The sequence below is a fragment of the Opisthocomus hoazin genome, chromosome 28 (assembly GCF_030867145.1).
Source record: "Opisthocomus hoazin isolate bOpiHoa1 chromosome 28, bOpiHoa1.hap1, whole genome shotgun sequence".
Classification (NCBI taxonomy): Eukaryota; Metazoa; Chordata; class Aves; order Opisthocomiformes; family Opisthocomidae; genus Opisthocomus; species Opisthocomus hoazin.
Window position 1 is genome coordinate 6,914,491 of NC_134441.1, and position 15,177 is coordinate 6,929,667.

General features: G+C 52.3%; 1 protein-coding gene across 1 annotated transcript in view; it reads left to right on the forward strand.

Annotated features, from left to right (window-relative positions):
• Positions 1-15,130, forward strand: part of LOXL2 (lysyl oxidase like 2) — a 52,184-nt gene extending 37,054 nt beyond the window's left edge. Inside the window, exons 7-14 of the mRNA XM_075444590.1 lie at positions 3,717-3,868; positions 4,542-4,709; positions 7,609-7,774; positions 8,220-8,463; positions 11,313-11,428; positions 11,934-12,070; positions 12,866-12,977; positions 14,499-15,130. Of these exons, the coding sequence (XP_075300705.1) occupies positions 3,717-3,868; positions 4,542-4,709; positions 7,609-7,774; positions 8,220-8,463; positions 11,313-11,428; positions 11,934-12,070; positions 12,866-12,977; positions 14,499-14,578 (1,175 nt within the window). The 3' untranslated portion in view covers positions 14,579-15,130. The remainder of the gene's footprint in view (positions 1-3,716; positions 3,869-4,541; positions 4,710-7,608; positions 7,775-8,219; positions 8,464-11,312; positions 11,429-11,933; positions 12,071-12,865; positions 12,978-14,498) is intronic.
• The last annotated feature ends 47 nt before the right edge of the window (positions 15,131-15,177 follow it).

A 15,177-nucleotide genomic window follows, 5' to 3' on the forward strand; every position in this document is an offset into this window, starting at 1 on the left:
AAACGGTTCCTGGATCTAGGCTTCAAACACTCTCCAATTTAAGACCAGAACGTTAATTTAGCAAATTATAAATAGAAGGGCATTTGAACAGTTGAGAGCCAGGTTTGGGTTTGGATTTCCTGTATTTGGGAGTTGGTTCAGATCCCAAACTGTGGTAAAGGGTAACTCAAAGCCTAACGTACGCCTTCTCAAACCACCTTCTGATTCACATGCCTTGATCTCATGGTGTAAACCCCAGAGAAAACGACACCAAACCCTTTATGGTGAGACTAAATGAATGGGTGAAATTTCTTCAGCCCGCCATGGCTTGGAGAAGGGGAGGGAAAGGAACAACACGTGCAAAGCGCAGTGGTGGCGTCCACAATCTGGAAAGCTTTAGAATGCGACCTGTCCGTTGGATTTGCCAAAAGAAACCTTGCGGTGGGATGCAGGGAGCTGCTGATGTGCTTAGCTGCATCTAGGAAACGGCATCATCGTCACGGGGGGGAAGCGGCTGCCACGTGAGGGAGCAGAACACGCCGTTCCCTGCCAGCTCCCGCAGCCTGGAAACTCTGAGCAGCGGCTGCCGGTTCCCACACGTTGGCCTTGCTTTTAACGTTAAACGCTGGCAATCAATCAGTGCCCCCGGCCGAAACTGTCCTCCGGGACGATGAGCTCTCGGTAGCTCCCTGCAGCAGCCGGCTCGTCACACTGCGGTAGGAAAAGGAGCTCTTTTGGCCCCAATTCACCTTCGTGCTCCCCTTGCACAGGGGAGTCTCCCAGCCGTTGAACTCTGTGTCCACCTGCGTGTTTACCCTGCTGTGTCCTGGTGAATTTGTGTGTTCAAAGACTAATTCGAAGGAGCAGTCTCATCATTGCTGTGTCGCGGATTCAGTTTTACAGGGTAAAATACATAAGGATGGACTACGTGTTAAATCAGTCTAGCAGTCTCAGCTAAGACAAAGTGACCTGTAGGAGATGAGTGCCTACCGTAGAGTTCAGGGTACGGAGAGGATGATTTATTACCCCTTTTATAAATTGGTAACTGAGACCCAGATTAAACAATTTACGCTTATTCACACCAGAAACTGTTGAAAAGAAGACACTGAGCGCAGATCTCCTAGATACGTTCTTCACTGCGACGTCCTTGGAGGGAGAACATAGAAAAAAACTTGAAGCAGTAGATGAACATATACGTTGGTTATACAGTCCTAATCCTGTTCTTCTGTTAAAGGGAATGGCATGGGAGGAAATATAATTTTTACCACCATATCTCAGCACGTGCAGCAATGCAGTCTGGCTACAGTTCAGTGCCCAGGACGGCAGCGCTTACTGCCTCCGTGTGCCGTAAAAATTTTCCCCGAGAAGAGCAAACGTGCCAGGGTTACGTGGATCAGCGCTGTGGCCCGGCCCTCTCGCTTTGTCATTTCGTTGGTATGACTTTGTCAGGCTGTTTCAGTGGAGAATGTTGGACCGGATCCATCCCACCTTCTTGGTGCATCACCCTCCAATTCTGGTCAGCATCAAGGCATTTCTCCTACTCGAAATGTTGGGCGGCTTGCAGAATGACTAGGTCAGTGTCACCGTTTCCAGATGTAGACCACAAACAGGGTTTTAATAAGAGAAGCAAAAAAGGCTAGATGCACATTCCCCAGCAGCCTCAGCCTAGGAGCCTGCTCTCACGTTGCACAGATCTCGTGTGATGGGTGGCTACAGGGCTGGCCGAGGTGCAAAAGGTGGCCAGAGCCAAATTAATTCTGTGGACGAGATTGATCTCAACACATTTACATCTCTGCCTTTGTTGTTCTCGCTGCCGTTGTCGGAAGGCAGCTCCAGGGTACATCCTGACTCGTTCCACCACACAGTTGTGGAAATATGCTAGAGAGCGGGGTTGTTTTTTTTTTTTCCGTTTTCTCTGTGCTCAGCAGAAGTCTGGGGAGGTGAGGGGTTCACCAGACGGATCATTAAACTGTCACCCAGGGTTAGGTCTCCGAGTCCCAGGTGTGCTGGCTGCCGCACAGAGTTAGCAACGCTCCAGATGGCGGTGGGAAGAGGCTTTTCAGCAGAAGGATCCCACCTACTATTAATAAATCCATTACCTTCTCCTGCCTTCCAGTGTCAGCCCTTTCCTTTGAACTAAAAGGAGCAGGCTTGAAGTCGGGTAAACTTTTCCTTTCCGACGGGTTCGTGGTGAGGGAGGCTGCTGGTCAGAGTCCAGTTGGCCATTCTGCCTCTAACTTTGGGCAGTTTGTGCCTTCTCTGGGCACAGAAGAAGAAGCGGAGCCCGCAGCCAGGGTGTCATCTCCGTGGTCTGTTCTCTGCCAGTTTGAAGGCTTTGAGACAGGTACAGCTCTAGCTCTGCGGAGCCCTCGTCGCTCGTGCTAGGATGAGAATAGCGTCGCAGGAATGAAAAATCAACAGTCGCTGTCAGAAATGGCAAGAAAAGAGTTGCTTTCCTACCTCCGCCCCACGGGTGGGTCAGCCTGGCCTCCGGCAGCCTGCCGCTGTGCGTTCCGACAAGGAGAACCCCAGACCAAACACCTATACCTGGTGTTGGTCGACCTCTTCCAGCTGCTGGGAACGGTATCGGTGGGTGGACGCTGCTTTCTTGGAAACATCTTCCATGGCTTTTGCCTTGCATCACCGCCATTGCCGTGCTGCTTCGGGCACTGCTGCGGCTCAGACAGAAGCGTCTGGCCGAGGGCCGCAGCGAAGCAAGCCACTCGCAGGTCGGAGCACGGCGGCTGCCAGCATCTTGGTTACGCCACGTCGGGAGAGAGCACGTCGACAGCAAAGGTCAGAAGCATTTTTATTCTCAGCTCTTCCATCTCTGAAAGCTTCCTGAAAACTGCTGGAGACCAGAGGTTCTACATCTGCTGCTTGCGAGGATCTCCTGTCAGAACTATCCGGTGTGTTTCCATCAGCAATTCCTCACGGATTACATGGGCTCCAAGAAAGACTCTGGTTGTTCTTCTGTGATGAAGATTATCTGCTGGAACCTCTGACTCATCCCCCCCATAATTCTACCTAACCAGCGTTGGGATCAGTTTGGAAACACAACCCGAGAGCGTTGCAGGCAGGGTTATTGCTGCTTTATCTGTGTCTCTTCTCTTGCTGTGTCTCTGGTGGAAAGGACGCTTGTCCGCAGCCCCTCACCCAGGGAGGCCCCAGGTTATTCAGTCTGGCTCCCGACGCCTGGACACCGATCTCTGCAGCTCGAGATGGCGTTCGCGGTCTTGTTTCCACCAGCGTTGTTGGGGTCTGTAAGACAACCTGCCCAAGGCGTTGCACCGACTGCTTGCCCATCCCCGTGGCGGGTATGTGTTGTTGTCCCAGCAAACGTGTCTGTGTCCCACTTAAATGTCAGGGCTTGACTGGGAGCAGGTTCCAGCACACGGACCCAGCCAAAAGGCCATAATCGGTGAATTCCTCCAGCTGAAGTTTGTAAATTATGTAACAATGGAAATTTGGCATTTTCTGTGGTTTCTGCGTGCTTGAGTCCCAGAGACTTCTGGAAAGAATTTCATGGTAAAATTATTAATAATAATCTTGCAGCTTTTTGTTTTATTTTTACAAGAAATCACTGGATTTTTTTCAGGATTACCATGTTTTGAATGCTGGAGGCCAGTGTGATGTCTGCAACGTATTAATAAACTGTTATTGGATATTTCTGCACCACAGAGCAGCATGGGCAGAAGGCAAGGACCCCTTTCTCTTTTCTGCTTCTCTTCCCCAAGGCATGGGTCCAATTCATCTAAACGAAATTGACTGTACGGGCTTCGAAAAATCGGTCACGGACTGCAAGTTCAACACGGAGTCGCAGGGCTGTAACCATGAAGAAGACGCTGCTGTGAGGTGCAACGTTCCAGCGATGGGCTTCCAGAATCAGGTGAGGGGCCAAGTGAGCGTGGGGAGGTGTCTTCCTCCTGGAGCATCGTCTGCCCTCCCTCACTGCACAGTGCAGGGCGTCGGGGTGGGAATCGTTTTGCCTAAGCCGTGCCTGTCCAATTTAGATTTTAACATCTCCATTGTGTTGGACAGGAGGGCAAATAAGGATGATGCTCCCTTTTTGTACGGAGTTTTGAGATCCTCCCAGTATGTGACGGGGGTTGTGAATGAGTGAAGGGGCCCCTTCAGCTGCAACCTGTGCACTCCAGTGGCCCTGTAAAGCTGGTGCATGTCCCTGTCATGGTGGGATCTTGGCTGGGTCTGATGACTGTAGTACCTGGGTGGCTGCTGGCATGGGTGCTGCTCTCATCTGTGCCAGGTGGGGCTTAAAAACCAACTGCACGAAGCAGACACAGGTTCCTCTGAGTAAATGCTCCTGCCCAGGGTCCACAGGGAGTGTGTTATTCTCTTTCAGCTGCTGGGCTGCTTCCCGCCCATGGTGGGAGGTGAAGAACCAGACTGTATCACCCGGTCTGCTGGCAGATGAACCGAGGTTTCTGGGCTCAGCGACTTTAACCCTGAGCTTTGAGAAGACCCCGAGTGTTGCTCACCCATCCGTTGCATTTGCCCTGTAAAGTTTGCTAAGACATTTATTGAGTTTTTGTGCCCTGTAGCTGCGTCTGAGCGGTGGTCGTAACCCTTACGAGGGCCGGGTGGAGGTCCTGGCAGAGCGCAACGGCACTCTGAAGTGGGGCACGGTCTGCAGCGAGAACTGGAGCACCGTGGAGGCCATGGTGGTCTGCCGGCAGCTGGGCCTGGGCTTCGCCAGCCATGCCTTCCAGGTGAGGCCCCGGGCCCGTGTTTCAGCCGTGGTGGCACACGTGTGGTTGGGTAGGGGCTACTGGAGGAGGAGGAGGAAGGCTTCTTAAACAAAAAATCAACCCACAAACCACAGTATTCAGCTTCAAAACATGAGCTGGAGAGACCCTGAAGGCTAAACCTCGTTGCACAACAGCTATTGGAGGAAATTCGGAGCAGGAGGAGCTGTTGCAGCTCTGGGCAAAGCCGCTGTTTTTGTATGGCTCAGCACTCGGGTTTCCTGGGGACCCTGACTGCCTTAGCACTGGTTGGTACACGCAGTTTCTTGTCCCTCCCTCCTCAGGCTGACTGAAGTGTGGAAGCCAAGTTTAACCTGGTGTCAAAACACTTGAATACAATTTGATTTTGCTCCTGTGGTTACTTCTCCGTGCGGTGTGTACACCGCTGCGCAGTGGATGCTCGCTCCCCAAGCTCTTTGTGTTTCTTTCTCCTCTAATGGCAAACACCCTAAACCCTCCCTGCCTGCACACAGCTAAGAAGGGCGCTTAGTAAAGGGATAAAAGCTGCCAACCAACAAGCTTGGGGTAACCACAAAGGAATAAAGCGTTCTTTCCCAGCGCAGCTCTCTGGCGCAGTGAACGGCAGCCTGCTGTGCTGGCTGGAGGAAAGCAAGCAGCAGCCCTAAGAGCTGGGAGCAGGGAGGGCAACAGCGTCCCACCCAGCTCCCCGATGGGTGACTGGCACCAGGTGTAAGTGGCTGTGCTGGCCAATAACCCTGGCGCAAGATAATCTTCCGTACTGATGCATCCCTCAAAGATCACAAGGGGAAAGAGGGGCAGGCAGACCTAGGTGTAATGGTAGATTTTGAAAGGAAATATATAACCTCTGGGCCTTTATTGCAGCTCCCAGACACTGGGAAAACGGGGATTTGGGCTCCTAAAATAAACTGGTTTCTCCCTAGGACAAAGTAATCCCCTGCCAGAGCTTGTCATTTCGCTGTGCTCTGGGATTGCAGCCGCTTTGAGGCATTTCAGCTGAGAATCGGCAATCGCCAGCAGCTTTGGGGAAACTTAGGCTGAAATGGCCACTGAATAAACAAACTTCATGTGTGTTTATATAGATGGAAGCCCGCACACAGAAAACAGTCTTAGATCAGTTCTGGAAAGACAATGATTTTCCCCAAAGTATTCCTGGAAATTGAAAACTTGAGCAAACGAGTAAAATGTCGTTGCAGGGAGCGGAGGCTGTCGCCGTTCCCCAGGCCTGGGCTCCGGTTGGCTCTGCTGTGTTTTTGTGCTGTGTCTGGCCCGCTCAGCATCTAGATGCTGCTGCGACAAACCCAGGGAGAAATGGCATCTGTGCTGAGTGCCTGCTGGCTCTGGGCAGCGAGGAGCAGCGAGGCCGGGGGATGACCGATGGCCTCGGCGTCCCCGGGGCCGGTGCCTGCCTGCAGAGAAAGTGGGAGAGACCGTCGGCAGGAACAGACAGGTCAAGCTCTGCATGGCCAGCGCAGTCCGGCAGCGCGGCTGTCTTTAAGGAATGACCAAACTGGGACGCAGGAGGACACGCTGGGCTCGTGGGCAGGCAGATTCCGACCAATTTAACTGGTATCTGTGGCCAGAGCGGGGACCTGCAGCTCCCCGAGGGGACACGCTGGGGTCAGATACCCAGCAGGTAGAAGGCTGGAGTTGCCCGTGCCGCTGTCGTAGCGATCCCCCCGTGCGAGCTGGTTCCTGCAGCTGATTTGCCTGCGTGGCTGCCAAGCAGAGCGCGAGAGCTGCGGGTAGCCATGTCCCTCAAACGCTGGCCTTTCCAACTGCCTGGCTCTGTTGACACAGCCCTGAGAGTCCAGCAAGAAACAAGACATTTTTTCCCTTAGCTGAGACTGCCGGTATTTAGAACAGAAAAGGCCCTTCTGTGTATCCCGGCTGCACCATCTATGTGAGCATAAAGCTACACTGTGTAGAACAGGGCAGCCCTGTGTGCGGGTGTGCAAAGAGCGTTGCTAACAGGGTTAACAAACAGCCTGTTGCAATGGAAGCAACGGTACAGATGGGTTTTCTTTTCCTGGAAACGTGCTCCCAGTTTTGAGGCTAACATATCTTGTGGGGTTTTTTTTTTCATTCTTTCTCCCTTCCCCTTCTCCCAAGCTTTGCATTTGCAGCTTTGTCAGGTTTTAGTGTGCTAAGTTTTGTGCGTGGTGTTAGGTTGCGAGTTAATTTTCTGTCATTCCCACAAGTTTTGTAAAACTGGGTGATGAAGATGAGTAGCGAGCAGGGTTTGAAATTCCGCGCATTCCCCCCTCAGAACCAAGAGACGCACACCCCATCGGCCCAGGTACTCCTCAAATGCCTTGTTCCCATCGGCATTTCCAGCCTGGCTGTCCATTCTGCCTCCCCCCTTGCGCAGGCAGGCACTTGAGCATTATTTCAGTATTTGTGGCCCTCCCGAGTGCACAGATGTCACAAGACAGTTTAGCTGCTGGGCATCTCTCCCAAAGGCACAGCCTAGATGACTTAGAACAGCCTGAGGATGAATTCGTCAGCTGGATGGGCAGAGCAGGGTGGAAAAGTGAGTTTACAGCTGGATTAAAAACAAGCAAGAGATTTAAACCAGCTCACAGACAAGGAGGGAGATTTGCTTAACACTGGTCAGATGTGCAGGGCAGGGAACATGGTCAGCCTGGGTTCTGATCCCAGTCCCAGCATTCTGCCTACCAGATTAATCAAACAGGCTCCGGCTTGTTCCCGAGTTACTCTGCTCCAGCATCCTTCGGCAACATCTGTCTCCTCGACAGCGTTGGGTTCTTGCGTTGATCTTCCACGGAGGGAGAATGCAAGGTGCTGGGGGTTGAGTATTCCTCCAGCAGTCCTCTGAACGCTGAGGAGTGTGTGAAATGCCTTCTTCTGCCCTTCCGCCCAGGAAACCTGGTACTGGCACGGAGACGTCAGCGCTGACAACGTAGTCATGAGCGGCGTCAAGTGTTCGGGGACAGAGATGTCCTTGGCCCACTGTCGTCACGATGGAGCCGATGTCTCCTGTCCCAGAGGAGGTGGTCGTTTTGGTGCTGGTGTGTCCTGCTCGGAGAGTGAGTAACTCGGGTTTTACTTCATTTTGGTGTATGCGTTTGCCCTGAGATATGCAGGTGATTACCCGGAAATGTAAAATTTCCACTTACTAGAGTGATTGTAATTAAATTAAAGTAGATCCTTGCTGGTTTGAGCAGACAGGAAAGCTCTAAGACAAAGAGGCTCCTAAATAACGCTATTTAGAGAAACTTGACTTGCTGTTTTGGGGGGGACAGGAAAGCTCTAAGATAGAGAGACTCCTAAATATTGAGTCTTCAACTCCAGCTTTTCACGGCATCACAGGAGAAATGGGGTGGCTCACGCCATGCCTTGGACATGTCAAAACAGCGGCTAATTGCTGCTGATGGGGCAGCGAAGGGGCTGGCCCCCATCTCCGACAGACGCTTGTGGGGGTTTTTTTAGTAGCCCCTCAGTTAATTTCAAAGCTTTCCTCCCTCCTGGCAGCTGCCCCTGACCTGGTGCTCAACGCCGAGCTGGTGGAGCAGACAGCCTACCTGGAGGACCGCCCGATGTTCATGCTGCAGTGTGCGCTGGAGGAGAACTGCCTGGCCAGCTCGGCCGTCAACACCTCCGTCACGTCCGGGTACCGGCGCCTGCTGCGCTTCTCCTCCCAGATCCACAACAACGGGCAGTCCGACTTCCGCCCCAAGAACGGCCGCCACGCCTGGGTCTGGCACGACTGCCACCGGTGAGTGCCGCGACGGCGGCTCTGCACCGTCGGTGCCTTCCTCCGTCCCTTTCTGCTGCCCTGGTTTGCTACGGGAGCACGGGGCTGGAACGCCGGAGCCGCGGCTGCGGAGCTGCGTGACGCATGGTAGGGCAGCTGCGACCCGCTGGCAGCAGAGAAACCAGCTTGTTAGGGTGGAAATTGTGGCTGGGAACTGGTATGTGAAGAAGAGAGGTGTGGAGCTCTCGTTGGGGGAGATGTACGTGCGAGGGCAGCGTATCCATCAGCGTCTGCACACGCACGGACAGAGGGGAGCGTGAGCCCACGTCCCCACTGCGCGTAGAAAGACGCAGCCGTCTCAGCTGTTCCCTCACCTGGGAAAGGACTCAAGAACACGCTGTAATTCCACTTTTGTTTTTTTAAATGCATCTCCACTCCGCTCAAACTGTGTGGAGCTGGGAGATTGCTTTGTGCTTATTAGTAACAAACAGTAAATTCACCCCCAAAACCGCATCATTTTTCAGGGGGAAGCTGATGGTTTCTGCCAAAGTAAACCACGGGAGGAAAGAGAATTGGAACGAAGCCATCCAGATCCTTTGCTGCTGAAACGATGGCTCGTTACAAGGTTGATTTTCTCTAATTAGGGGTAAAAGGGAGCTGAGTAACTCAGTGCACAGCTCTTGAACTGCCCCTGCTGTAAGAATTTGCTTTGTGAAAACATTAGAGCAGCAAATCCTCAAATCTAACCGCCCCTTTCAGCCTCAGATCGCGGCGTGGGGCAGACGCTGGCCCCTTCCCCTGCAGCCAGGTTGGTTTGTAAGGTTCACAGGCACAAGCAGAGCTAAAACCTCGGCAGCACAGAGCCGAAGGCCAAGAGGCAATGGTGTGTTCAGGGGAGGAGGAAGCCCGGGCCAGGGCAGTGTGTGTCTGCCCTGCTGGGAAGGGGCTGGGGGATACATGGGTACCGCGAGGCTCCGAGCGCGTCGCGGGCTGGTTAAGGAGGAGGGTGCTTGGAGCTCCTTGGGAGAGATGGCGCGAGGTGAGGCTGGGAAGGGATCGGGAAGAGGCCGAGAGCCATCTGCGTGCTTTAAACTGGATTCTGTTTATACGGAGGAGGATGAACTCAATTCCTCTTCAATCTTTCCAGTCTGTAAACACCAGAGTGTAAACACCTCTCTGAATGATTCAGACATATTTCAGAAACTGAGTCAGACTTGAGAACCTCAAGCTTTTCTCAGAGGCAGCCAAACTAGACAGCCTCAAAGTCAACAGCTCAGCCACTGCAGAATGCCTCTTCTTGCCTAGCTGCCCAGCTCCATCACTGGGAGCTTCTGTTTCCTTGGCTTTTGATGTGGAAGTAGAATGAAAATGGGAAAGGCCTGGAGCAGGGAGTGAAAAGTGATTAACTTCTGGCAGGTGGCGATTTTTTTTTGGTTAGGGGAAAGGCAGGAGCAGGTAAGAAGAAACCCACTCTAGAGGAAAAATTTCCTCCCCTTCCTCCTTGCCCCTCCTTGATCTGTAACTACGTGTGCAGAGTGACGCTGCAGTAATGGTGGTTGGAAGCTTTTAAGCCACGATTATTTTTACAGCTGGAAGGAGAGGATTTCTGCACTTTTTTTTTAATTTTGTTAAACTCCTAAGGGATGGCTTTTGAATCAGGGCCTGTCTGTGCAGCTGCCTCGCTCCTCAGAGTTGAGCTATGCAGACGGGCTCTGGTGGCTTCTCTGCGCAGTGCTCCCACATGTGGGGGCACCCGCTCCGCTCTCCTGTTCCCCACAACGTGCTCACGCTGCGGGTTTGCTCCCGATTCCAAGGCTGGGATCAAATTCAATGCCTTGCATCAGCGTGACAACATTTACGTGCCCAGCCTGACCGCGGGGAGCACGCAACTGTGTTTTAATCGGGTCCTTCCATCTGCTTCCCGCTCTGTGAGTCCCACGGACTTCAACGAGACCAAAGCACAGGCTTAATTTTTTGCTGAGCCAACAGCGTGGCATAGAAAAAAGTCAACACTCCCGAGCCCAACATCACCCAGACCCTGCCGCGGCCTAACTGTGCTGGTTTGGGGGGTACCACGCAGCCCGCGTGCTCGCTCCCGACTGCTGCTGCGCCCAGCAGCGTTCCGACCGCAGCCCAGCCCAGGCTGAGTTGACACTAACACCTCCCCGTTTATCATTATGAAACGCAGCATGTGTGAACCCAGCTGTTGGGTTGCTTAGATCTGAGCGGAGCGAGCGCCGAGAGAAGCTGGTTCCATCTGTTGGGAGTTTTCTGCCAATAAATTTACAGTCTGCCTCTTAAAAAATAAATAAAAATAGCCAGGTTGCTGCTCTGGGTACTCCAGCTCTGTTCGCAGCCTGCTGTTAAGGAGCAGGCGAAATATTTCTTGTTCTGGTGCATGACGTGGCCTCTAGAAGCGATGACCTGGCTGATGACATTTTTCCCTTCCTTGCTGTTATAAAAGACGGTGTGATCCTACCACGGCTGGGGCAAGGCTCTCCCCTGGAACAGCTTTAGCGCTTGGTGTGTCAACAGATACCCGGGCCAGGAGCCAGTGTGAAGGCGGCATGGGCGAGGGTGCCACACGGGGTCATGCCCAGGGGAATATTTCCCGGCTGTGGTTTCTCTCGCTCTTCCTCCCGCGGCACCGCCTGGCCCGCAGCACTTCGCGCGGTGTCGTGTGTTTATCCCCGTGGCTGCGGGGAGGTGAAACGCCCGGCCCGAGGGATGCAGCAGCACAAAGACTCGAGCCTGGGCTGAGTCGCATCCGAGTTGTCGTGCCCTCGCCGCTGGGACACGCTGCGCAGCCCTGCTAATTCAAGGGGTGGCTGCTCTCCCTAAAGAGGACTCTCCCTGTCCGTACCTTGCAGGCACTACCACAGTATGGAGGTTTTCACCCACTACGATCTCCTGAACCTCAATGGAACCAAGGTGGCTGAAGGACACAAAGCCAGCTTCTGTTTGGAAGACACTGAATGCGAAGCAGGTAGATTTGCTGGGAACTTGTTGCTGTCCCCATACGGATGACTGGCCTCCAAGGTGCCATCCAAGTCCTGAGCAGGGCTAGAATGGGGCCTGACAGGAACCAGAAACCCGTCCCGAGGGTTATGTGTGTACGGAGTGGTCTTTGCAGGGATAAGAGAATCCCCAAAGGCCCCACATGCTGTGGTTTTCAGCCCTCGGCTCCTTACATCCTTACTCTGAGCTGCTCTGGTTCCTGCAGAGCGAGAAACTCCAAACCGTGCCTCCGAGCGACGAGGCGGGGAAGGTGGCAGCTCCTCCCGTGCAGCGAAGCAGCACGTGTATTGCAATACAAGATGCTGAGCAAGACGCTGTTTTATTTAATCCCAGCCAAAACACCGCGCCTGCCGCTTTTCGCTGTGGGAGCTGGCGAACGACTCGCCCTTCCTCCGCCGCGTCCGGGGGGGGGGAACTCCCAGCCCAGCTTGCTGTGGCTCTATCACTCTGTGCCTTTAACTCTTCTCCTTCAGACGTGCAAAAACAGTACGAATGTGCCAATTTTGGTGAACAAGGGATCACAGTTGGATGCTGGGATGTGTACCGTCACGACATCGACTGCCAGTGGATCGATATTACTGACGTCCCACCAGGCGATTACCTCTTCCAGGTATGGGGAGAGAGGGTGTGAGACAGTGCCAGTGCTTTTATCTTACCCACTGGGGTGTCAGGAATGTGACTAACTGGTTTATTGTATGTATCCTACAGTACTATAAACTTCCAATTACAGAGATTATATTCCTAGAGTACCTAAAAGATAAAGAATTAGCTAACAGGACAACAGCGTTACCAGATCACATAGGTCCCAAGTGAAAAATCAGGGCAAATAATCCGAGCTCAGAGAGGACAATCTTGAGGAATCGGCATCCGGCTCACAGCCGACAGCCCTGCCCCATCCCCCTGCGGCTCACGTCGTTCACGGGCCGCAGGACACGGCACAGCACGTGCAACGCGCCGCGTCCCGCTGCCGTCTTGCGCTGAGCTTCTGGGCGGGCTGCAAGCAACGCTCGCTTCGCTTGGGGGTTCAACAGAGCTGTGGTGTCGGCAGGAGGAGGCAAGACTGTGCCTGCAGTTGGTTTTGTGCAAGTGGGCCGAGTTCTCTGGTCCTAAAAACAGCCACTGCGACTGGAGAGGAGCGAAAGGAAGAGGAATTATTTTTGTCTGCGCTGCTAGCGTGTGAAATGGAGAGAAGGTGTCTGAGGGTGTATCTTGGTGCATGGGGGAAGGTGTGATCTTGATCTGGCTTTAATGAAGTAGTTTCTGTCTCCTTGCAAAATGAGTTAGGATTTTCTGTTAAAAAAATGTATTATGGTGTAACAAACAAGCTGATTCTGCCTCAATGTGACTAGTCAGTGACCAGTGACCAGTCTACCATTAAATAACTTTATGCTGTGTTGCTCCATAGGTTGTCATCAACCCAAACTACGAAGTCGCTGAATCCGACTACTCCAATAACGTGATGAAATGCAGGAGCCGGTACGACGGGCAGCGCATCTGGATGTACAACTGCCACATAGGTGAGAGCGACGTCGCCCAACGGCTGCGTCTCTGACCCTTCGCTAGCAGTGCCCCCCGCTGCCGTCGCCAAGCGCTCGGGTGCCACTTATCGCTTTGTGTAGGTGCTTGGAGAGATGAGATCCTGAGCCAGGCTGCACCCTGGTGCTGTTTGCCGTAGGCTGCTCAACAGCAGACACCAAAGTGTCTCTGTTACAGGGTCGGGTTGCAAAGAGTACGATGGGGGGATGGTTCCTCATGCCACCTCGTAGGTGTTGCTGGAGCAGCAGGCACAACGCTGGTACAACAGCTCTGCGAGACCTGAACAAAACCCCTCGGGCGGGGTAGAACGGGGACAATGGACGTCCCAGCTGTGTCTCCTATGAGGAGATGGGCAGTTTTCCCTCCCCAGACTGTCAGTGCACAAGCTCTCGTGCAATCTGAGGACTTGTTCAGAGCGCCTGAGTAGGCCCAGGCAACCAACTCCACCTTCTTCCCAGCCTCAAATTATTACCAGCCTGGGACAGACCTCCTCAGACCCCACAGCTTCTCTTTTCTTGAGAGGCAAACCAGAAGGGTGATGTGTGGAGAAGAGCCCTCTGCTCGAGCCAGAAATGCTCTCCTGGCCTCTTGAATGTGAGGGGAAAACTCTGCATTTGCTTGACTACGTGTAAAACATTATCATTTGGAATTTTTTTTGGTCTTGGAAATACCAAAGCCAAACCGGTTTAAAGTTGCTTTAATGGTAAAGCGTCAAGACCATTTAAAAATGGAATTAAGTTGGAGGCCCTGTAAGATAATTTATTTTCTTTGTTAAAAACAGTTTAACAGCAACTGCCTGCCAACCTCCAAATAAAACCAGCGGTGCAGACAATTTCCAGAGCTGGCTCAAGTTCTTCAAGGAGTGTTTTTCCTGAAAAAAGTCCATGTAACCACTGCTTTTTCTCATTGATTTGTTGGAGTTTTTTGAAGAAAATACTTGCGTGTCACGCTTCAGACTGTGACCTAGTTCAGAAAAGCCAAACCCACTTCAGTTGGATGAACAGGCACTTAAGTGTTGGATGGGCTCTCCAGCCGAGCTTGAAAATATTTCTACTTAAAAATAAACGTATTTAGCTTTCAACTGTCTCTCAACTAGCAAAACACAAGGGCATGGTCCTGTTTCAGAAGGGTAAACAGAACCCACTCACCGCCAGCCTCAAGGAGGAGGCCAGGTCCTGCTGGTCAGCCCACGCTGTCTTTTGAAGCAACACAGGTTAGCAGTGAAATAGGGGGTAGCGTGTGGTCTGATCTTCCAAATACACAAGAGACTAGATCCAGTACTCCTGGGAATTCCTGACTGTTCCAGTTATGGTAAGACTTAATTAATGCTTAAGTTAATTAGCCCAGGAAAATCTCTGCTCTTCTAGTCCTTGCTTTGAGCCCTTCGTTTTCACAGCATCTTTTGCAGCTCACACAAACCCCCAGCGTGTTGTCGGCCTCGCGTCGCACGCTGCCTTTGCTCCCTCCTGCTCAACCCTGTGCTCTCTCTGTGAACTCCCCAGGTGGCTCCTTCAGTGAGGAAACGGAACAGAAGTTTGATCACTTCAGCGGACTCACAAATAACAAGGTGTCCACCAGATAGAAGAGCATCGCCTCCCACCCCACTATTTAAAGAAGCAAGGTTTCCTGCTTCAGTGATTTCCCTAACCACTGCACAAAAAAGAGAATCAAGCAAACAATCAAACTCTAAATTAGCAAGGTAAATTATTTCCCAAAGATGCCTTCCTTCCCCTTGCAGGTGCTCAGAGCACCATGTGTCTCTTGTAACTCCAGCCCTTACTACTGCGGTAGTTAGAGGCAGGCTCTTCAACTCTACTTGGCTCTGTATCTTCACCATTCCAACCTTCTCCGTAAAGATTTCTCCCTCCACTTTGCAGTGCCATCTTTGTTCACAGATGTAGGTCCAGGCTGCAGCAAGCACAATCATCTGCCTTTGTCTGGGTACCAACAACCTAAACGTGTCTTTGCCATCCCGTTTCTTCAAGGCATTAATCTCAGTATCTCTAAGCTCTTTGACTCAAGCTCGAACGCACCATTTGTGACGCTGCTTCTCGAACACAGCTAATTCTCAGTCCTGCCGTGTCATTACTCCATTTTAGCAAAGAAACACAGGAAAGGAAAAAAAAAAATTGGAGCAGCTATTTCTGAGCAGAACAGTACAAAGCATAATTTAATACCGCA